Genomic DNA, 23,252 nt, shown 5'->3' with positions numbered 1-23,252 from the left:
GACCTTATCCTGTGTCCTAGCTAGGGCCCGTGTCAAATATGTGAATTCCTGTGCATTTCACGTTACCTGGAATGGAGCAGGGGCTTGGCATCAATGTTACTACCATCAATGATAAAGCAAGAGATGACAAGCGATTTTCTTCTGCCATATCTTCAGTTTTGAAGCATTTAAAGTAGTTTAAAAGCCTAATCCCTAAATATCACATGGCACAAATTAATAATTATGCCAGTTTAATTTTAATATATTTTTAAAAATTTCAGGAGCACCCTGTTCATTTGAAAACCTAAAAGATCCAAAGCCAAGTACTAATCTTAAGCAAAATGTCACTCCTAATTAGGGTAGGTTCATGAGACTAAAGACAAAAAAAAGAAGAAACTTTGTAAGAAAATTATACATCATATGCACATGGCAATTTGTGATATATTTAAAGTTCATAAATATTATTGGAAAAGGGCTTAATGATACTTTTAACATTTTTAATTCACTCGTTTTATGATAGCTTAAATTTTAAGTCCTATATGAGTTAACTTTGGTCCTTCAGTGTATAAAATGGAAGAAAGTAGGAGATTAAATGCGGATTACACACAAGGGCTAAAACTCAAATGGCTCTCAATATTAAAGCCATCAAGAATTGATATGACTTCACAGTATCCTAGGAGGGCACACTTTTCTGACACTGCTTAAGTCCAGAACGTTAGCATGACAACAGTTTAAAATAAAATGTGGGGCCAAGATGGCTGACTAGAAGTAGCGCCGCTCAGAGGCTCCCATCAGAAAAAACATACTAAGCATGTGAATCCTTCAGCGGCAACCAAGGTATCCAGGTTCTTTCATCAAAGATGACTAGAAGGCTGGCGTGATCCAGAGAGAAGGATGAGTAGTGTGGTGTGGTGGCCCACCTGAGAGTCACACGGGGATGGGGAACCCCTCCCTGCAGCCAAGAGAAGCCATGAGTGAGTGTGCTACCCAGCCTGGGAAACTGTTTTTGCCACGGAACTGTACAACCCACGAATCGGAGGATACCACTTTGCAAACTCACGCCACAGGGGCCTACCGTCTCAACCCGGGAACGTACAGCTTATTACGGCCTCTCAGCAGGAATCTGCTTAAGCCTGTGGAGCTCCCCAGAGGGTTGTGGCAACCAGCACCAGCTGCTGCTGTCTGCTGGCTAAGCCTTTTGAGCTCCTTGGGGGAGGGGCAGCAAAAAAAAAAAAAAAAAAAAAAAAAAAGCAACTGCTGAACACACTAAGCTCCCTGGGTAGGGGGAAGGGCTGCACCCATTTCTATAGCTCCCACTTGTGCTCTTCCCTTGCTGGAGCCAGGGAGGCTGGATGGCTTGGTCCCAAGACTCGTCCTCACAGCCCACCACACTGGCTGCGGCAGTCTGAGACCAGAGTGCCTCTTCAGGTCTAACCCTGACCCATCCTCCTCAGCGGGTGAAGCCTCCCTTGCAGGATCTCCAATAACTCCAGCCAGAGGCTCAGCAACAGAATTTGGATCGCCCTGGGCCTGAGACCCTAGCAGGAGGGGTGGCTGCAGTCTCTGGGGATCAGCAAATTTAGCCTCGCCTCCTGGAAGTTCTGAGGAATCTGGGCAGCCTGGGCGAGTGGGTTTCTTCCCAGTGAAATACACTCCACCAAAGGACAAACTGCTTCATTAAACGGATCCTGCTCCCAGTGCCACCCAACTGGGTGAGATCCTCCAAAAGGGGTTGTCAGATACTCTATAGAGAAGAGATCCTACTGGCATCAGGTTGGTGCCCGTAGAGGTCAGAGGTCCCAGAGGGAGCAGGCACCCATCTTTGTGGCTCTCCAGCCTCCTTGAGTGACATCTCCAGGCATGGGGGCAAATCAGATGAGTAAGGCCTGAAGTGAACCCCCAACAAACTGCAGCAGCCCTACAGAAAAGGGACTTGACTACTGATAAAAAGACAAACAAGCAGAAAATGACAACAACTGCATCATCAACAACAAAAAGGCCCTCATAAAAACCCCATCTAAGGGTCAGCAGCTACAGAGCTGGAAACTAGACAAACTCACGAAGACGAGAAAGAATCAATGAAAAAATGCTGAAAACACAAAAGGCCAGAGTGCCTCTTCTCCTTCAAATGACTGCAACATCTCTCCATCAAGGGTGCAGAGCTAAACGAAGGATCAGATGGACGAATTGACAGAAGTAGGCTTCACAAGATGGGAAATAAAAAACTACGATGAGTCAAAGGAGTATGTTCTAAGCCAATGCAAAGAAGCTAAGAACTTTGATAAAAGGTGAGAGGAATTGCTAACTAGAATAACCAGTTTAGAGAGGAACATAAACGACCTAAGGGAGCTGAAAAACACAGCATGAGAACTTTCATGAAGCATACACAAGTATCAACAGCCGAATGGACCAAGTAGAAGAAAGGACATCAGAGCCTTCAGACCACCTTACAGAAATAAGATATGCAGACAAGAATAGAGAAAAAAGAATGAAAAGGAATGAACAAAGCCTCCAAGAAACATGGGACTTCATGAAACGACCGAACCTATGACTGATTGGAGTACCAGGAGGAGATAGGGAGAATGGAAACAAGCTGGAAAACATACTTCTGGATATTATCCAGAAGAACTTCCCCAACCTAGTAAGACAGGCCAACATGCAAATTCAGAAAATACAGAGAACACCATTAAGATACTCCATAAGAAGATCAACCCCAAGACACATAGTATCAGATTCTTCAAGGTTGAAATGAACGAAAAACTGTTAAGGGCAGTCAGAGAGAAAGGCCAGGTCACCCACAAAGGGAAGCCCATCAGACTAACAGTGGACCTGTCAGCAGAAACTCTACAAGCCAGAAAAGATTGGGGGCCAATACTCAACATTCTCAAGAAAAGAATTTTCAACACAGAATTTCATATCCAGCCAAGCTAAGCTTCATTAGCAAAGGAGAAATAAAATATTTTCCAGAAAAGCAAATGCTGAGGGATTTTGTTACCACCAGGCCCATATTTAGTTCATGAAAGAAGCACTAAATATGGAAAGGAAAAACCAGGACCAGACGCTGCAAAAACACACCAAAATATAAAGACCAATGACACTGTGAAGAAACTGCATGAACTAGTGTGCAAAATAACCAAATAGCATTTTGATAACAGGATCAAATTCACACATGACAATACTAACCTTAAATGTAAACGGGCTAAATGCCCCAATTAAAAGACATACATTGGCAAATTGGATAAGCTGTCAAGACCCATCGGTGTGGGTGTGCTGTATTGAGGAAATCCATCTTACATGCAAAGGCACACACAGGCTCAAAATAAAGGGATGGAGGAATATTTACCAAGCAAATGGAAAACAAAAAAAATGCAGGGGTTGCAATCCTGGTCTCTGACAAAACAGATTTTAAAGCAGCAAAGATCAAAAAAGACAAAAAAGGGCATTATGTAAAGATAAAGGGAACAATTCAACAAAAAGAACTAACTCTTCTGAATATATACGCACCCAATACAAGAGCACCCAGATTCATAAAACAAGTTATTAGAGGCCTACAAAGAGACTTAGACTTCCACACAATAATAGTGGGAGACTTTTAACACCCCACTGTCAGTATTAGACAGATAAATGAGACAAGAAATTAACAAAAATATTCAGTACTTGGACTCAGCTCTGGATCAAGTGGACCTACTAGATGCCTACAGAACTGTCTGCCCCAAATCAACAGAATATACATTCTTCTCAGTGCCACTTATTCTAAAATTGACCACGTAATTGGAAGTAAAACACTCCTCAGCAAATGCAAAAGAACTGAAATAATAACAAACAGTCTCTCAGACCACAGTGCAATCAAATTAGAACTCAGGATTAAGAAACTCAGTCAAAACCACACAAGGTCATGGAAATTGAACAACCTGCTCCTGAATGACTCCTGGGCAAATATTGAAAGTAAGGCAGAAATCAAGAAGTTCTTTGAAACTAATGAGAACAAAGAGACAACGTATCAGAATCTCTGGGACACAGCTAAAGCAGTGTTAAGAACAAAATTTATATTACTGAATGCCCACATCAGAAAGCTAGAAAGATCTCAAATTGACACCCTAACATCACAATTAAAAGAGCTAGAAAGGCAAGAGCAAACTAATTCAAAAGCTAGCAGAAGACAAGAAATAACTAAGATTAGAGAAGAATTGAAGGAGTTAGAGACAAGAAAAACTCTCCAAAAAAAGGAGCTGGTGTTTTGAAAAAATTAATGAAATTGATAGACTGCTAACTAGACTAATAAAGAAAAAGAGAGAGAAGAATCAAATAGACACAATAGAAAATGATACAGTGGCAGAGCGAGACTCCGTCTCAAAAAAAAAAAAAAATGATACAGGAGATATCACCACTGACCCCAAAGAAATACAAACTACCATCAGAGAATACTATAAACATCTCTACATAAATAAACTAGAAAATCTAGTAGAAATGGATAAATTCCTGGATGCATACACCCTACCAAGACTAAACCAGGAAGAAGTTGAAACCCTGAATACACCACTAACAAACTCTGAAATGGAGGCAGTAACTAATAGCTTCTCAACCAAAAAAAGCTTAGGACCAGACGGATTCAAGCTGAATTCTACAAGAAATACAAAGAAGAGCTAGTACCATTCCTTCTGAAACTGTTCCAAACAATTGAAAATAAGGGACTCCTCCCTAACTCATTTTATGAAGCCAGAATCATCCTGATACCACAACCTAGCAGAGACACAACAACAATAACAACAAACTTGCTAAAACAACAACAACAAATTGTGAAAATATTCAATAAAATATTGGCAAACTGAATCCAGCAGCACATCAAAAAAGTTATCTACCACCATCAAGTCAGCTTCATGATGCAAAGCTGGTTCAATGGTTCAACATACACAAATCAATAAATGTAATCCATCACATAAACAGAATCAAAGACAAAAACCACATGATTATCTTAATAGATGCAGAAAAGATTTTTGATAAAATTCAACATCCCTTCATGTTAAAAACTCTCAGTAAACCAGGTATTGATGGAACATATCTCAAAATAGTAAGAGCTAGTTATGGCAAACCCACAGCCAATATCATAGTGAATGGGCAAAAGCTGGAAGCACTCCCTTTGAAAACTGGCACAAGACAAGGATCCCCTCTCTCACCACTCCTATTCAACATAGTATTGGAAGTTCTGGCCAGGGCAATCAGGCAAGAGAAAGAAATAAAGGGGATTCAAATAGGAAGAGAGGAAGTCAAATTGTATCTGTTTGCAAATGACATGATTGTATATTTAGAAAACTGCACTGTCTCAGCCTCAAATCTCCTTAAGCTGTCTCAGGATACAAAATCGGTGTGCAAAAATCATAAGCATTCCTATACACCAATAATAGACAAACAGAGAGTCAAATCATGAGTGAAATCTCATTCACAATTGCTACAAAGAGAATAAAATACCTAGGAATACAACTTACGAGGGATGTGAAAGGCCTCTTAAAGGAAAATTACAAACCACTGCTCAAGGAAATAACAGAGGACACAAACAATGGAAAAACATTCAGTCCTCATGGATAGGAAGAATCAATATTGTGAAAATGGCCATACTATCCAAAGTAATTTATAGATTCAGTACTATTCCCATTGAACTACCATTGACATTCTTCACAGAATTAGAAAAAAACTACTTTAAATTTCACATGGAATCAAAGAAGGCCCAGTATAGCCAAGACAATCCTAAGCAAAAAGAACAAAGCTGGATGCATCACGCTACCTGACTTCAAACTATACTACAAGGCTACAGTAACCAAAACAGCATAGTACCGGAACCAAAATAGACATATAGACCAATGGAGCAGAATAGAAACCTCAGAAATAACACTACACGCCTAGAACCATCTGATCTTCAACAAACCTGACAAAAACAAGCAATGGGGAAAGGATCTCCTAATCAGTAAATGGTGCTGAGAAAACTGGCTAGCCATATGCAGAAAACTGAAACTGGACTCCTTCCTTACACCTTATACAAAAATCAAGATGGATTAAAGACTTAAATGTACAATCCAAAACCATAATAACCCTAGAAGAAAACCTAAGTAATACCATTCAGGACATAGGCATGGGGAGAGACTTCATGACAAAAATGCCAATTGCAACAAAAGCCAAAATTGACAAACGTGATTGAATTAGACTAAAGAGCTTTGGCACAGCAAAAGTAACTATGATGAGAGTGAACAGGTAATCTACAGAATGGGAGAAAATTTTTGCAATCTACCTCTCTGACAAAGGTCTAATACTGGAATTTATAAGGAACTTAAACATATTTACAAGAAAAAGACAAACAACCTCCTCAAAACGTGGGCAAAGGATATCAACAGACACTTCTCAAAAGAAGGCATTTATGTGGCCAACAAACATATGAAAAAAGTTCATCATCACTGATCATCAGATAAATGCAAATCAAAACCACAATGAGACACCATCTCACACTGTTCAGAATGATGATTATTAAAAAGTCAGGAAACAGAAGACGCTGGCAAGGCTGTAGAGAAATAGGAATGCTTTTACACTGTTGGTGGAAATATAAATTAGTTCAACCATTGTGGAAGACAGTATGGCGATTCCTCAAGGGTCTTGAACCAGAAATACCATTTGACCCAGCAATCCCATTAGTGGGTGTATACCTAGTGAATTATAAATCATTCTACTATAAAGACACATGCCCACATATGTTTACTGCAGCACTATTTACAATAGAAAAGACATGGAACCAACCCAAATGCCCACCAATGACAGACTGGATAAAGAAAATGTGGTACATATACACCATGGAATATGATGCAGTCATAAAAAAGGATGATTTCATGTCCTTTGCTGGGACATGGATGAAGCTGGAAGCCATCATCCTCTGCAAACTAACACAGGAACAGAAAACCAAACACCACATGTTCTCACTCAAAAGTGGAAGTTGAACATTGAACACATGTGGACACAGAGAGGGGAATAACACACACTAGGGCCTATTGTGGGGTGTGGGGAGGGAACTTAGAGGATGGGTCAATCGGTGTGGCAACCACCATGGCACACATATACTCCTGTAACAAACCTGCACATTCTGCACATCTATTCTTTTCTTTTTTTTTTTATAAGAAATAAAGAAAAAACAAAAAAATAAAATAAAATTACTGATTTTCTCACAGCTTAATTCTTTAAGTATTATCTTAATTTCCTGTTGTCCCTCATTTTCCACAGCTACCCTGTTTATTACAAGAGCATGTTTCATTCACAACTAATTGCATCAGTTACAGGATATCATTATCCTCAGAATTTCAAAGGAACCATGATTTAGAGCTAGTGTTAAGCTATTTACAGTATCCACATACTTGAAATTTATTTTTAACTCTATAAAACTTTGCAATTATCCTATATAAAAGACCACTATTATTTTTAATGACATATATATACCATGTTTTAATGTGTTATTTTTTCATGCCCCATCTCTTCCAAATTAATTTGGCATAAGTATTCAGGAAACAGTCTAGGAATTTAAAGGGAAAAAATGAAATCACAGTAAGATGTCTTAAAATAGCCTGAACTATGGATTAGTATTTAATTGAGAACTTTCTGACTATGCCACGATTTTGAAATAAAGCAGAACTTTTCAACGTGCTTTTCCAGACATTTTAATCATGTGGCAAATTTCATTTTGTTCCTGTTACTTTGTTAATTCCTTAGATTTTTAGGCAAATGGAGCCTGAAACTTATCTTTGCTGCATAAACAAAATCAAGTAAGTAATCCTTCAGACATTACTACAGCCTAAAGGACATTCAGAAAGTTCAAGATCAGATGACACATTTTTTATAATTGTGTTTAGGAAAAAACTAGGCCTCTGACAAAGTATGAAAGTAAAAAAGCGTAAGTATAAATACAGAACATGAGGAAAGTCAATAATTTGGAATGTTTTGGTTGAAGTTAAAGGCTTTTCTTACCCTGAACTGTTTCTTTCTCTGAAATAGTGGGTTTTAGAAGTATTTCAATCTTAATGTCATTTATTAATTCAAAAGGTATTTGCTGAGCTTCTACTATATATTACACACTGTTCTAGATGTCTGAGACATCAGTGAATAAGTGAAAAAGATTTCTGCACTCATACTGCTTACATTCTAGCCAAAAGAGAATTAAAAACAACAAAGAAAATCAGTTAGTATGTTAGAAGGTAATAAACAAAAATTAGTACTACAGTAAATCCAGTCATTATTAAACTAGCAAATCAATATAGTATTTTATTTTTAGTAATAATCTATATCCACTATGTAAATTACATGGTAATCTACATACTAAGATTTAGTAAAGACTATATGGAGCACAGTAAAGACAGATAGAATATAATATAGAATATCTTCCGATAGAAGAAATTGCTGCACTATCAGGAACTCTATATAATCAGTCTAATATTCATACCAAAACATATAGAATTTTACTATCCATAGTAAACAACAGATTAAAAATGGCATTTGACTCAATCTTCATCATTAAGGCCTGAACTGTGTTCATCACTAAAAAGAACTATTCTAAGTCCACAGCCTACATAAGTGAGTTTTCATATGTGATTAAATATAAAGTTGGTAAATTTTTGAGTTATATAGTCATCCCCTGGGTATCTCCGTAGTTCTGATTCAAAACAATTTTAGAAATAGACCATTTTAAAAATACACCTTTTATAAAGCTACAACACTAGCAAAACTCTGTGGATGCTGCTGTCAGGGACACATGTACAAAATTTTGCAGAACACTCACATTTTATTATTCAATGAACTAAAGTTACGTATGCGCTCCCCAAGCTATAATTCTCGTTTGAGATTTAGGACACTGGACAGACTTTCTACAATATAAGGTTTGCACAGGCCCAATAGGTAACATCTTCACTTGTGACACAGCTTACTAACATCAAATTGAAAGACTTTGGATCTAAGTTTGTACATGTTTTAATTATAGAAAATAACTCTAACTCTCCAAGTCTCAAATATGAATATTATTTCTGTGAATGATACAAAAATCATTTATATTTTCCTGTGATCTTACTGCTATGCAATATGAAGGCAACCACCATTTGAGAAGTCATTAGAGAGAACATTTCCGAGCTCTAAAAATGGATTTAAGACATACGATATCAGAGAAGTTGCTAGAAAAAGGTAAGAATTGCGGCAGCTGAAAATTAAAATAATTAACCAGCAAATAGGTAACAATGTTTGGCTACTTGGATCGTAGTCTACTAAGGTAGCATCCTCAGGGCCTCGATCTGGCCCTAATATAGAAATCAGTGTCATGAACGTAGTTAGGGAGTGTCAAAACCCAGAGATTACGATCAATCCAGGTTACAAACTCTGTAATAACTGCAATCATGGACAGAGTTCACATTTTGTCTTTGAAGACACTATTCATAATGACAGAGGGCAAATATTAGGTGGTTTTCTTCTCCTGGTTACTTGGGTTCAGGTTCTCATAACTTGAATGAGACAAAGAGAGAAAAAATAGGTTTTTCCTGGGTATAGCATGTGTATAGTTCAGGGAGGAGTCATGCCATCTAGATGAAAATAGAGTGGTTCATCCTCTGATTGTATTAAATATTTTACACTGTATTATTACATTTCCCCCAATTCTTCATCTCTTTCTCTTCTCCATGAATATCAAGAGTTGAAACAATTATTTATTAGGTGGCTAAAAGACAAACCTTCTCTGGTCAGGCTTGTTAACGAGGCCACTCTTAGAAATCGGTACTCTGTTAAAAGCTACCATCCACAGTGCCAGATTCTCCAACTCCAGTAAAAAGAGAAGTGGCATGTCTGCGATGGTGTTCACAGGCAGACAGCTGACTCACCTTGGCAAGCTCCAGTACGGATGTTGGGGATGAAACCCCGCCGGCAGGGCTGAGGCTGGGCTGGACACATCTCACAGGGATGGCCCCACGCCCGTCCAATGGTGGCGCAGCACAGAGTCTTCGTGCAGACAATGCCTGTCAGCTGCCCTTGGCACATCTGGTTGTTGACCTGAGTGAAACACGGGCCTGTCCTGTAATCTGGAATGTGAGAGAAGAAAGAAAGGCAGGTTTTACGTTCATATACTAATCTTATACTAGTGCCTCCAAATGCATAAAACAGAGACTATTTCTTCTGACCAAAGTGTCCAAAGACAAAAGGCTAGAGAGTTTCATGTTAAAAATTCATAATTTTCCAATCATGAAAAGTACCTTAAGAGATTTCAATGTGTTCCACACTAGACACTGTAAATGGGTGGCTCAGGGCTGTGTCTGGGATACAGCTGTGTCTTCTTGGCCTGAATAATGCTTTTACAGAATTTAAATTAGTAGTCAACATTGTAAACTTGGGAAATTCCACATGAAATTTGTATTTCTGGCTTTTCTTGAAAAATTGGAAGTTCTGATCATGCTAGACCTGCCATGCCACACGGCACTGGTGGGATGAAGTGTGTTTTCTCCAGGACACCACAGCCCCAGTCACCCACTAAGTCCCAGCTCAGTACATTCACTGATGTTCCCTTCCTGGGCCCTGAAGGCATCAGCATTAATGACTCCTCTTTACTTAGCAGAGATTTTCTTTTCTGATGAGGTGAACAAGAGTTTAGCAAATTAAAATGAATCAATGAAGATATGCTTCTTCCATATCACATATATTTGGGCAGTCTAAACTGCCTATAAATATTCAGTTCTAACAATCTGATTTCTGTTTCCGTGTCAGTCAGTTTAGTTCTACGAGTAGCCAAGTTAGGCAGACCTCATGAATAGGCACATAGTCATGCATTCTTTATGGGTAAGTTAATATTATATGATCGCTCCTCTCCAGCAGGTGATTGTACATTGTCCAACTCTGTTACGGTGATAACAAAAGCCTTAGCAAATGTATGGCATGTGTGATACATAGGCAAATTCTTCTACGAATATTAAGTCAATTTAGATCCCTGCCTCTCAAGGTTTCTATGGACCAGCAGCATCAGTATCGCTTTGGGACTGGGTAAAAATGCAGACTCAAGCCCTACCCCTGACTCACTAACCCGGGTTCTGCATTTTCAACAAGACAGGGCATTAATATGCACCTGGGAGTTTCAGAGGGGCTGATTTAGACTGCAGGCAGTTTGAAAGTTAGTACTGGGTATTTCTACTCTATCCTGCTTTCTTCTAGGACTTACTTCAGTGAATTTTGGATAAAACAGAAAGGAATCATGAACTAAATAATTTTAAATTACAGCTTTTTTGTTGTTGCTGTTTTGAGAGATACAAGAAATCAGAGAAAGGTCAGTTTTCTGAGGATTGACCAATGCAATTATTCTCATTTGCTATAAAATACAACAGAAATACGTGAAAAAGTTGTGTTTTTCCTTACACACAGGGATTATATCAATGCAGTTTATTAATCCTTGGGAATACAAAATACCATTCAGGCTTCTTGATAAGGTCTAACACAAATGATATTATTCGACTCCAAGGGGAAAGCTACACAGATTTAATTCAGAGATTTATGAGAACAAAACTATCTGACATTTAAAGAAGGAAGAGTCAATAATGTTGGTATAATTTTCATGAAAAGCTGTTTCTAAGAAAATCAAACTTGGATATAATTTAACATTCAAAATGCTAAGCTAGGAAGCCTTAGATACCATATAAATGGTGCAGTACAACAACCAAACCCTTATAACCACAAAAAACTTCCATTTTCTTTCAAGAAGAATGAGGCTGTCTCCGATAGAAGCAAAGAACAGTTTAAAAGTTCAATACAAAGAAACAAAATCGAGAATAGGTAATTTTTTGGCAAGCCATTTTAACATTGTTACTCTGCAGCTGAACTTCAACAAAAATAGCTCATTTTAATCCCTTGCATAAGAACAACAGATGTGCTGGCTGCAAGTCTCATTTTTGAAAAAGATCTTTGGAGTATATGTGAAGATATGTCAACCTTATAAATACGCACACTTCCTATACTGCAAATTGTCAGGTTGCAAACTTTTAAAATCTATCCTGTTGTCCTTCAGACATAAATATTTTGCCATTTTAAACAAATATTAAATTCCTAATTATAAGTTATATCAAGTTCTGAACACGTGGAGAAAAGTCTATTTTTTTTGCAAAAAAAATATAAAAACACATATTGTTTTTAGATTGATGTGCGAATACCCACGTTCACATTCTATGCACTTTTAGGATTCCCAGAACAAAGTCTGCAGAATCTCCCTCATAACCAAATCCATAAATAAACCAACTTGTCAGTAGATTCATTCCCTTAACTACACCTTAAAATTATGTCCTCTCAGTACGGTCTCTGTGGAGAAGGGGAATATCTGGACAAGGACAGCTGTTTGTCCTCTGCAAGTGACCTTTCTTGTTGAAGTCACTAATTAAGGCAGCCTTCCCCTTGGCAGGAATAGAGTTGACCATTTCTTATTTGTTTTGCTTACATTTTACTCCTTACAAAATATGTTGAACCTGTGCTTGTTTGTTGTTGTTGTTGTTGTTGTTGTTGTTGTTTTTGAGAGGGAGTCTTGCTCTGTCGCCCAGGCTGGAGTGCAGTGGCGCGATCTCGGCTCACTACAAGCTCCACCTCCCAGGTTCATGCCATTCTCCTGCCTTAGCCTCCTGAGTAGCTGGGACTACAGGCTTCCACCACCTCGCCCGGCTAATTTTTTGTATTTTTAGTGGAGCCGGGGTTTCACCGTGTTAGTCAGGATGGTGAACTTATGTTTGTGTATGATGACAATTTGCTTTCTGGTTAGTAATTAAATACTTTAAAATTTAAACTTACAATCTTATCTACTAATTCAAGAATTACTATCATGTAAAATAAGAACAAATACTAGATACTGTAGTAGCATTTAAATTTCCTGATAGGGTTAAAATATCCTGTCCCAAACTCTACCTGCAGTTTAATTATGGACAAAAGAGTCCTTAAAAGACCTTAATTAATTTTGATTGGCCATGCATTCTCTTCATAAAAGTTGCACTGTGGGAAAAATACTGATGTATATCATGCTAACCATTCATAGTCACATGGATATTTGCAGCGTGTTAACTAAGTGTAAAAGGGAAAAATTGCTTATCACTTAGTATGTTGGAACTAGTGACCTATAAACAGTTATGTTCCACATTATGATGTGACCAAGAAAATTCTGTTAAAAATTAAGCTGTGAAACACAAATGTTGCTAGTTTGACTTTCTAATATCTAAGTGCAACAAGGCATGTTAATTTGCTTATGCAATTTCCCTTTTCATCCACATTAAACAATTAGTGCAGTTAGCAAACTCATCAAAAACTTTGGCTGCCATTGTTTTGCTTTTTCAAATAACTACAGGAAAGTGTAATTTACTTACATAATTCATCTGTTTTAAGTGTGAAATTCAGTGGTTTTTAGTAAATTTATTGAATTAAGCAACCATCACCACAATCCAGTTTTAGAACATTTTCATCACCCAAAAAGAACTTGTGTCCATTCCCCATTCCAGCCTCCGTGAGCCACTAATCTAGTTTCTGTAACTATAAATTTTATTTCTCTGGACAATTAATGTAAGTGAAATCATACAACACGTGGTCTTTTTTTGTCTTGCGTCTTTCACCTAGCATAGTTCATCAGGACCATACAGTAGGCATGGATCAGTACTTCATTTCTTCTAATTGCTGAGTAAATTTCCATTGTATGGCTATACCACATTTGTTAACTAGTCTGTGGCCATCTGGGTTGTTTTTACTTTTGGGATATTATAAATAATGCTGCAATGAGCATGAAAGTCTTGGTGTGGATACATGTTTTTATTTCTCTTGGTAGTTACTTAAGAGTGAAGCTACTTATTTGACAAATATACATTTAACTTTCTAAGAAACTGTTATTTGACAAATATACATTTAACTGTCTATGAAACTGCCAAATTATTTTCCAGAATAGCGGCACCATTTTATATTATCCTCAGCAATGTATGAGGGTTCTAGTTCTTCCACATCTTTGTTAATATTTGCTGTTTTCTATCTTTTTTATTATAATCTATGTTCACATTTTACATTAAATAAACACATTTGCTTGGGAATTTTGCTGTAATTTCACAAGTCCTTTTTATATAGAGATGATAAATCATGCTAGAAAACCAAAGTTGAGCATTATTGTTTATAGAAAATGTAAGTTTAGAAAATTAGACATTCTTAAAATAAAATATAATACACTTGCTAAAATCCAAACCATACAGAAAAAATAAAATGCCCTTTTCATAACATGTTGAGATTTGTGATACTTTTTTCTAAATAAAACCACAATTAACCATCTCTTACATTTACTTTTTTGAATTATTTATATACAGTGTTCTGAAGCTTGAGTGTTCTCTTAATTGTATAACTTGGAAATTAAGTCTACAACTGAATTTATTGAGTGACTAGTATATACTAGATATTGTTCTGGGCTCTGGGGCTGTAACAGTGAGGGGAAAACGGTGAACGAGAAAGAAAGGCGAAAGGAGACATACAGAAGAAAGTGAGGGAAGGGAGCACCAACATCTTTGACCTTTTAGAGTTAATTTACAGTTTGTTGGGGGAAACGGAAAAGGCCAACAGGGCATAAAGTACAAAGGCCCTATGAAAGGGTGGAAGCAAGGTGCACCCAGGGTAGTGTGTGGCTCATATAAGAGAGGAGCTCGGTGAAGGATGAGGCTGGAGAGAAGATCAAGACCATCCTGGCTAACACGGTGAAGCCCCGTCTCTACTAAAAATACAAAAAAAATTAGCTGGGCATGGTGGTGGGCGCCTGTAGTCCCAGTAACTTGGAAGGCTGAGGCAGGAGAATGGTGTGAACCCAGGAAGCAGAGCTTGCAGTGAGCCAAGATCGCGCCACTGCACTCGAGCCTGGGTGACAGAGAAAGACTCTGTCTCAAAAAAAAAAAAAAAAAAAAAAAAAAAAAAAAAAAAAAAAAAAAATCAATGGAGAGACAGTTCTTTCTGGCATGGAATGACATGCTTATATTTGTATTCTGAAAAAGATCAATCTGGCTTATGTGTAAAGAACAGACAGAAAGTGTTAAGGATGCTAGGAAATCTTTTAGAAATCCATGATCAAGACACAAGATACAGTGGAACCAGAAATTGTACAGGTGAACAGAGCTTGGAATAAAAATTCCTGAATTCAAAAAATAAATGGGTGAATGTGTTAATGTGGAAGACGAGGAAGAAAGAGATACCAAAAGTTGGATCAGGATTTTAGTTCACTTATGAGGATGGCTGATGGTGTCATTTCCTGATATACTGATAATAGAAGACAATCAGGATTTTAGGTTCATTTTTCAACATGTTACACTGAGGTGCTTTTAGCTACCCAATAGGAGACATCCAGTGCAGTTATACAACTTAGAATATATGGATTGAAGATGCACACTAATGAGTCATGTGAGTTGGGTAGTTTTCAAAGTAATGGGTGTGGATAAAATCCCTTGGAGTGAGAGAATATAGTTAAAACAGAAATGAGTCTAGGATAGAGCCTTGAGGAATTTCAGCATATGCTGGTGGGTTGGAAGAGGATGAGGCCGCTGAGGAAACAGGAAATGGATAGCCAGAGAGATGGGAGAGCAACAGGAGATTATACTCCAACAGGACAAAGTAAGCATATGCTGTAGAAAGGAGGCTCAACAGTACTGAATGCTGCTGAGCAACCAAATAGCAGGAGGCTGGTTCCATGTATCTGCAAGTCATTGGTGATCTTAGCAAGAGATCTTCTGGTGAAGTGATGGAAGTTGCAGTCACGTTGGAGAGAGTTAAGGAAGTGACCAGAGATGAAGAAATAAGACAGTGAGTACAACCAGACAACCTTTGGAGAAGTTTCCTCAAGGTAAAGACAGACAGAGTCTGGTAAGGGGTTTGGGGTTAAGAAAGATTTTTATTGTGACTTTTTCCAGCAACTCTAGGCAGCTGAGCTCATTCAGAGATTAGGGTTCATCCAAGGTTTTGCTTTTATCTGTCAGATGTGGGGGAAAAAAACAGAATGGCAAAGAAGCTCAGGGTAGAATGTTAGCATATTTTGAAATTATAGACCATGGAATCTATGCTGGACAAGGCGGAAAGTAAGAAAAGGACTGCCAGATAAAGAAATGAAAGAAAGCAGTGAGATCAATGGACTAGATGTCCCCATGAGGCCCTATTTGAGATGGGAAAACAGCCAGCGGGACAACAATACATCAGCTGCCCATGTGGCTACAATATCATTTATGTGACTGTCAGTGGAATGCAGTTACAGTGTACCACTGCATAGATTGTGCCCTGCGTAACTTAGAAGCTTCCCACATACTTTAATGTAAACGTAATTCCCTGGAGTTGTGCAATGGAATGACAATATTAGAGACCTTCTATGCTGTAACTGCAAGTCAGATAACGCCATAAGGTACCATTATCACTTTGGTACAGAAAAGAATTATCTGATCTTGGAAAGTACATTTAAAAATGTAGGATTTCCTATCAATTTGCATGGTTTTTCAACTTAGGCAAGAAGGTATTTATGTTCTTGGTAACTCAAGAAATGCGACATGCAATAAAGTGATCATCTTGTATGGGAGTTAGAGATGTAAATATGTAAAATAAAGAATTGTGCAATATGTGTAACTTAATCTGAGGATCCTGGCTAGGAGACTAATTTCTTCGAGTAGTGGAGTTTTTGACACAGCAGTTCTGTTCTTGTTATAAATGAGGTTCCATATATTTCAATGATAAGGTTATAATGAGAATCTAAAATCTCTAATCACAGATATAAACAGAGCAAGCAAAGAAGGCAGTACCCAAAATTATACGGGGTAATAAAAACATTTCCTTCATTTCAGTAAGATTTGCCCTGGGTGTCTACAGCTCCAGACTTCATGCAGGGTCTAAATCTTTAGATTAAATAAACTCAAATGACTGATATAATTGCCTTCCTTGAGGTTAAGAATGTTTTAACCTCAGAAATTTTAGAATTAAGTACAAAAATGTTTAAGAGAATCAAAGCCACTAAATTAATATTTTTATTTTAAGAAATCTGTGCAAATATTATGTACCTGTAATGCTTGAAAACATTTGGCTTATTCCATGAAACTGTCTTTAAAACAAAACAAAACAAAACAAAACTCTTTTTAATGCACGAGAGACTGCCTTTTAACCACAATTTTAAATTTTAACCACAATTTTAAATAAATTATTGAGTAACTTATTTAGAGTTATGATGATTGTCACTATGCTTATATATATAATTGGATCATTTAAGTAAGCTTCAGGTCTTACAAAATTATAAGTTCGAGTATTTATACATGTAGTTTTTAATTTATTAGCTTTTAGGAGTTGAGTACATTTTAAGGTGCACAACTGAAGTACCTAAGAAAGTATTTAGGAAAGATATCCGATGTATTTAATAAATAAAACAGTTCAAAGGGCATGGAAGTGTTTCATAAACTAGGTATGAAAATAGAACCAAATATTATTTAAAATCTCTTAAAGTGATTACTAAAATCTGTTTAAGACTATAGGCACTTGAAGAGATATTTATCTACTCAGGTTCACAGCGCACTATTTGCAATAACCAAAGATAGAATCAACTCAAGCGTCCACTGACAGATGAATAGATAACAAAATATGGTATATACATACCAAAAACTATTATTCAGCCTTGGAAAGGAAGAAAATTCTGACACATGTTGCAACATGTATGAACTTTGTGCATATTGTGCTGAGCGAAATAAGCCAGTCACAAAAGGGGAAATACTGTATGATTTCACTTACACGAGGTATCCAGAGTAGTCAAATTCATAAAGACAGAAAGTAGAATGGTGGTTGGCAGGGGTTTGGGGTGGGAGGAAGTGCTTGCTGTTTGTTTAAGGGGTAAGGAGATTTCTGTTTTACAAGATAAAAACACTTCTGTGGATGGATGAGGGCAATGGGTGTGCAAAAATGTGAATGTACTTCATGCCCTGAACTTAAAAATGATTAAGACAGGCCAGGCGCGGTGGCTCACGCCTGTAATTCCAGCATTTTGGGAGGCCGAGGCGGGCAGATCACCTGAGGTTGGGAGTTTGAGACCAGCCTGACCAACACGGAGAAATCCCATCTCTACTAAAAATACAAAATTATCCAGGCGTAGTGGCACATGCCTGTAATCCCAGCTACTCAGGAGGCTGAGGCAGGAGAATTGCTTGAACCCAGGAGGCGAAGGTTGGAATGAGCAGAGATCGCACCATTGTACTCCAGCCTGGGCAACAAGAGCAAAACTCCATCTCAAAAGAAAAAGAAAAAAAATGATTAAGACAGCAAATTTTATGCAATGTGTGTTTTACCGCATTTTAAAAATAAATATTTAAAAAGCTCTGTGAGTAAGGAGACTTTTGAAACTATATTTAAATAAAGCAAGCCTGAATATTTAACACAAAAATAAACTTTGAGTATTTTTTGGATGCAGAGTCATCACGGAGGGCGTGGAAACAGTCACGTGTGACACTGACCACGCCCCTTGTGATGGATATTTATATTGTTTTCAATTGATTTCAAGTGCACACAGTGCTACATAGGCACTCTTGAACATACTTATTGACTAGACTTTGGCAAGTTTTTCTGTAATCTAATTCCTGACACTGGAACTGCTGGGTCAACTGTCCAGCTTGAAAACTACTGCAAAAGTGCTCTCTAATTAGATGGCACCAATTTACACTGTCATCAGTAGTGCCCAAGGACGTCTGTACCCTCATGCCCTCTCCAATGCAGAGTAGAGGCAAAGAGTTTAATTTTTATTCATTTAATGGGTAAAAACACTATCTTGTTGTTAAATTGTGACAGCAACTCATTGTCCCCATTTATTGAAAACTAGAAAAATTAACAATGTGGTACATATTACTTTGTAGTGGCCCTTTTAATATACTATATCCTTTTATCCTACGTGCTAAAAGTACTTTTGTCATTTTTACAAATAAATTAAAAGTCATAGATTAAGTAATATACGGAGAATCCCAAAGCTAAAGAAAAGTGAAAGTGAGATTCAACTTTGAGATCCATTTCACTCAAATCCATTTCACTTGTGTGCTTTTACCCCTACACTGTGTTCCTTCACCCCAACACATGGGTTATCTGCATTCTTAGGTTTTGATAACTTTGCCTTCACCATGCTAATGAGTATTGTCACAACCCCACAGATGCCTCCTCCTGCCTCCCATGGATAATTTCCTAACTCCCAATTAGCGTGCCCAGGTTTGCTTTTCCTCTGGTTTCTCCCAAAGATGAGTCTCCATCTAGCCATGTTACATCAGGGAGAAATTATCTCTGTGCATTGAGAGAAACATCAAAGACTTTCGTTTCTGCAAATAAATGAGTAATTACTTTAATTACCACAGTTGTTTTGCATTTTATTTCTAACTTAATACCATCATGTAATATTTCAGTGGAATATGGGTTTGGCAAAGAAGGACTGCTTTCACCTTTCTCTGCAGTCTTTCAAAGCACAAGGCTACTGCTGACATCAAAGGGCACTTTAAGAATGAAGAGATCGTAATGATAATTAGGTGCTGGCCAATGATGCAAACAAAATTGCTATCTTTGATGTCACATTTCATAAGGGTGAAGGCCATCAAAGATGTGGTCCTCAAATTCACGGCCTATAAACCTAAAAGTGCACTCTCCCAAGAGCAAAACCAATTAACTTACTTTCAGGACAACAAAAATTGCTGAAGATTAAAAACTAGTAAGATTAGTTAAGCAGAAGGATATTGTCACTTTTGAAGAAGAAAGTTAAAGAGATGAAAATATTTTGACATGTAATAAGGGGGCCAGAGATATAAATGATTAACACAAAAAGATGGATCATAAGCAAGTCAAATTTAAAAGTACCACCTTTTATGGTATCTAAGAAAAATCTGTACTATCATTAGGTAGGCCCAAATGTATTTCAGGGAAAAGTGACACGAACTCAGAAAACATTTACCCATTATCAATAAAGTCAGAAATAGAACCAATAGAAACAAGGTGCTTGAACAGATCTTATATATCTTTGGTCCAAAAATAATGAGGTCACAAGACTGGATTATGGTGGCTGCCATGAAAATGTTACACACACTTTGCTGACAAAGCCCATGGATTCCATGTACTATTTTCTTACTGAAATGTCTGCCCAAATCAATGCCTCCTGAATGATGTAAGCAGCCAAGTACATGCTACTGAGTCAATCAAACCTAGTAAATGACACCCTTCCGAGGAAACTAATGTGTAATGGGAAAACAAAAACCTCTCTCTATGATTCTGTCCTGACATGTAATTTCCAGTACAACATCTAAGCAAATGTGCTGAGATTCTCCTGGTAAGCCAGCAAATGCCATGTGATTCATTACTGGAGTTGTTACTTGAGAGTCTAGGGAAATGCTGAAGAACAAGTTAGAAGACCATTAGACCTTAGGACATTCTAAGAGGACACAGGTAGCATCTACCCATAAATCCATTTATGCCCTTTCCCAGTTATTTGCTGCATGAGGAACAGTAATGATCAAGTGGCCCTGCTGGCACTGATGGCCCAGTGGTAGTGGTGGCAGTGGTCTGTAAGGAAGTGAAGCATTCCTGGCTCCTGGAATTAGAACCTTATGCCATACCTGTCTCTTATTCATTAGCACCAGGAGAGGCACAAGAGCAAGGACATCCCCCGGTCTCATCTCAACAGAAAGGTCCTAGTACTGTGTTACCTGCTTTGCAAAATAAAAATGACCTTACTTTATACAGCTGAAAATGTGTTATTGTCAAGGAAACCCATATAACCTACTAGTATTGCTAGTGAGAAAATTCATGTCACAGACAAAAATTAAAAGACGAAAGTCTCCCTTAAGTTCAGGAGAGTGAATCCTTTCAATATTTAGACTCAACAGAAGTGCAGAAAAAGGGATGGTCACTGCTTTAAGCTAAATTAGTTGTCTGGAAGTCAGTAGGAATAAATAGGTCACGACATAGAGCCTAGAAACTGGAATATAAATAATATGAATTCCAAACTAAGATTTAAAAAACAAGTAGAGAAGTAATAAAGATGTAATTGGAAAAAATATCCTAAGTTTAAATGAAAAATAACTTCACACTTTCAGGTTAGAATGGCTCATGGCATCCTAGACAGAAATGATGATAATAAAAAAGATATACTGAAGGAAAAAGCTTTATGAGATCTCTGAATTTCTCAACTCTGAAAATAAAAGTAAAAAAGTAAAAAAGAAAAATCCTTCCATTTCCAGAAAGAACAATCTACGTACAAAGATTAAATAGGCTAGCATTCGTTTTCTCCTGTGTATCCTGAGAGTTAAAATACGGTGAAATAACATTCACAGGCTATACATTTTTAACTTCTGAGAACAGATTCTTGAAACAAAAGAGCCATGTGATAAGATAAAACTTAATAATAGCCTGAAATGATAACGACAGGAACTGAGAGATAGGAAAAGTATCTGCCATAAGAAGACTCGTTAGTAAATTATTCCTACAATCTCAATTTGGAACCAGGATAAGTGAATAAGTAAAATGTCTTGGGGTGGCATTTTGTACAATTTAGACATTATACAAAAGTTGTAACTTTGTGATTTATATACTTACAATGAGGGGAATAAAATAAAATGTACTGAAATCACAATAAATATGAATAAGGTTAGCTTTTAATCAAACAATGAAGTCATCAATAGATCTGACTAAAATAACAAAACTCAGCCCTATCCTGTCTATATTAAAACCATCAGAATAAAATGAGTGGAAAATAAACAGAAGGGCGAAGAAAAACCAAAGAAAATACAAAAGAAGTGGAAGTAGCAATAATCAACATTAGAATGGAATTCCAAAGGTAATTCCAAAAGTATTAAACTGAGTCAAGAAAGAGTATTATAGGGATTAAAATTAAAATCCATTAAGAGGATGTAAGATTTATCTAACTAAAAAACAGAGTGAAATAAAAAGAGCAAAAACTTTTAGAAATACAAGTCAAATTTGACAGAGCAAGTAGACAAAAAAAAAAAAAAAAAGAACACAATTAAAAAGCGTGTCTTAATAGACAGGTTTACAACTTTGTACCATATAAACAGAGAATGTATATTCTACTTCTGTTTTCATGGAACCTTTGGCTTCACAGGGGATCAAGTCCTTAGTCACAGCACACCATCATTACAATGAGATTCAATAGATCCCTGAGGTGTCTACAGAATATTTTGTCTTTCAGTGTGAAAATGGGAAACTTTCCAGTCTATGCATAGAAGGTTTTAACTAATGTGGTTGATGACTTATCACCAGAAAAGAACACCCTGTGCTCTCTTTTTAAAAAGCATCAAAAACAGCTTTTCAACTGCAGAATATGTGGCATGACATTGACAATTGTAGCAGTTATAAAATCTCACACTAATGTGGGTTTTTTTTTTTATCATATATAGTAGCTGTGTGATCCAAAACAGTAGCCACTAGTCACATGTGGTTTTCTAAATTTAAACTTAAAATTTAAATTCCATAAAGTAAACATTCAGTTTCCCAGTCACACTAGCCACATGTCAAGTGGTCAAGAGCCACATGTGGTTAGTGGCTACTGTCCTGGATGGCACAAAGAGCACTTCCATCATCCCAGAAAGTTCTTTCAATGCATATTGGAGCAGTTGTCTCCCAATGCCACAGAGAAATGGAGAATATCACAGCATTTGGTGTAGAGGCAATGATTCTTTAAGGAGTTATGTTTGAAACTGGGTAGATTTGGACAGAAACTGCAATACAATTAAAAGGCATTCTGGAATTACAAGTTGGCTAGCACCATAAAACACTTAAAGATAAAAGTTTTAGAGACAATTAATCTGCTATAATGACTTCTTTTATTATTATTTGTTATATACACATATATACCAACCATGAAGTTTGTGTAGTACTTTATATCCATCATTTTACTTAATCTGTACAATAACTGTATTTGGTCAGCATGAATAGCTTTCCTCCACAATGATGACAGTAGGCTTAGACAGGTTAAATAAAATTGTTCAAAGTCACACAGATGATGCATAACAGACCCAGAGTCTGAAGTACAAGTGTATCTGACACCAAAATCCATGCTCTTAACCATCTCGCTCTGCCATCTCCCAGCGGCATGGATCATCATGGTGTGAGGGGGCTTGGGGGAGTTTATCCGTGTTTGATCAATAGTTCTTGCACTGAATTAAATGTTCTTTTCTGTACTCATTTATCCCTTCTCTTGTTTTAAGACTGCAACCCTTTTATTCAGTTCATAAATTAGCCTG

General features: G+C 37.2%; 2 protein-coding genes across 2 annotated transcripts in view; one reads left to right on the top strand and one right to left on the bottom strand.

Annotated features, from left to right (window-relative positions):
- ISOC1 (isochorismatase domain containing 1) overlaps nucleotides 1-23,252 on the top strand; it is a 1,173,170-nt gene that overhangs the window by 519,872 nt on the left and 630,046 nt on the right. The gene's annotated exons all lie outside the window — the stretch shown is intronic.
- The window catches only part of FBN2 (fibrillin 2), a 270,516-nt gene that overhangs the window by 185,209 nt on the left and 62,055 nt on the right, over nucleotides 1-23,252 (bottom strand). Inside the window, exon 6 of the mRNA XM_050795748.1 lies at nucleotides 9,864-10,061. Coding sequence (XP_050651705.1) covers nucleotides 9,864-10,061 — 198 coding nt within the window. The remainder of the gene's footprint in view (nucleotides 1-9,863; nucleotides 10,062-23,252) is intronic.

This window comes from Macaca thibetana, chromosome 6 (genome assembly GCF_024542745.1).
Source record: "Macaca thibetana thibetana isolate TM-01 chromosome 6, ASM2454274v1, whole genome shotgun sequence".
NCBI classification, from domain to species: domain Eukaryota; kingdom Metazoa; phylum Chordata; class Mammalia; order Primates; family Cercopithecidae; genus Macaca; species Macaca thibetana.
The sequence above is the reverse complement of the archived record's forward strand: the minus strand, read 5'-3'. Positions and strand labels throughout refer to the sequence as shown.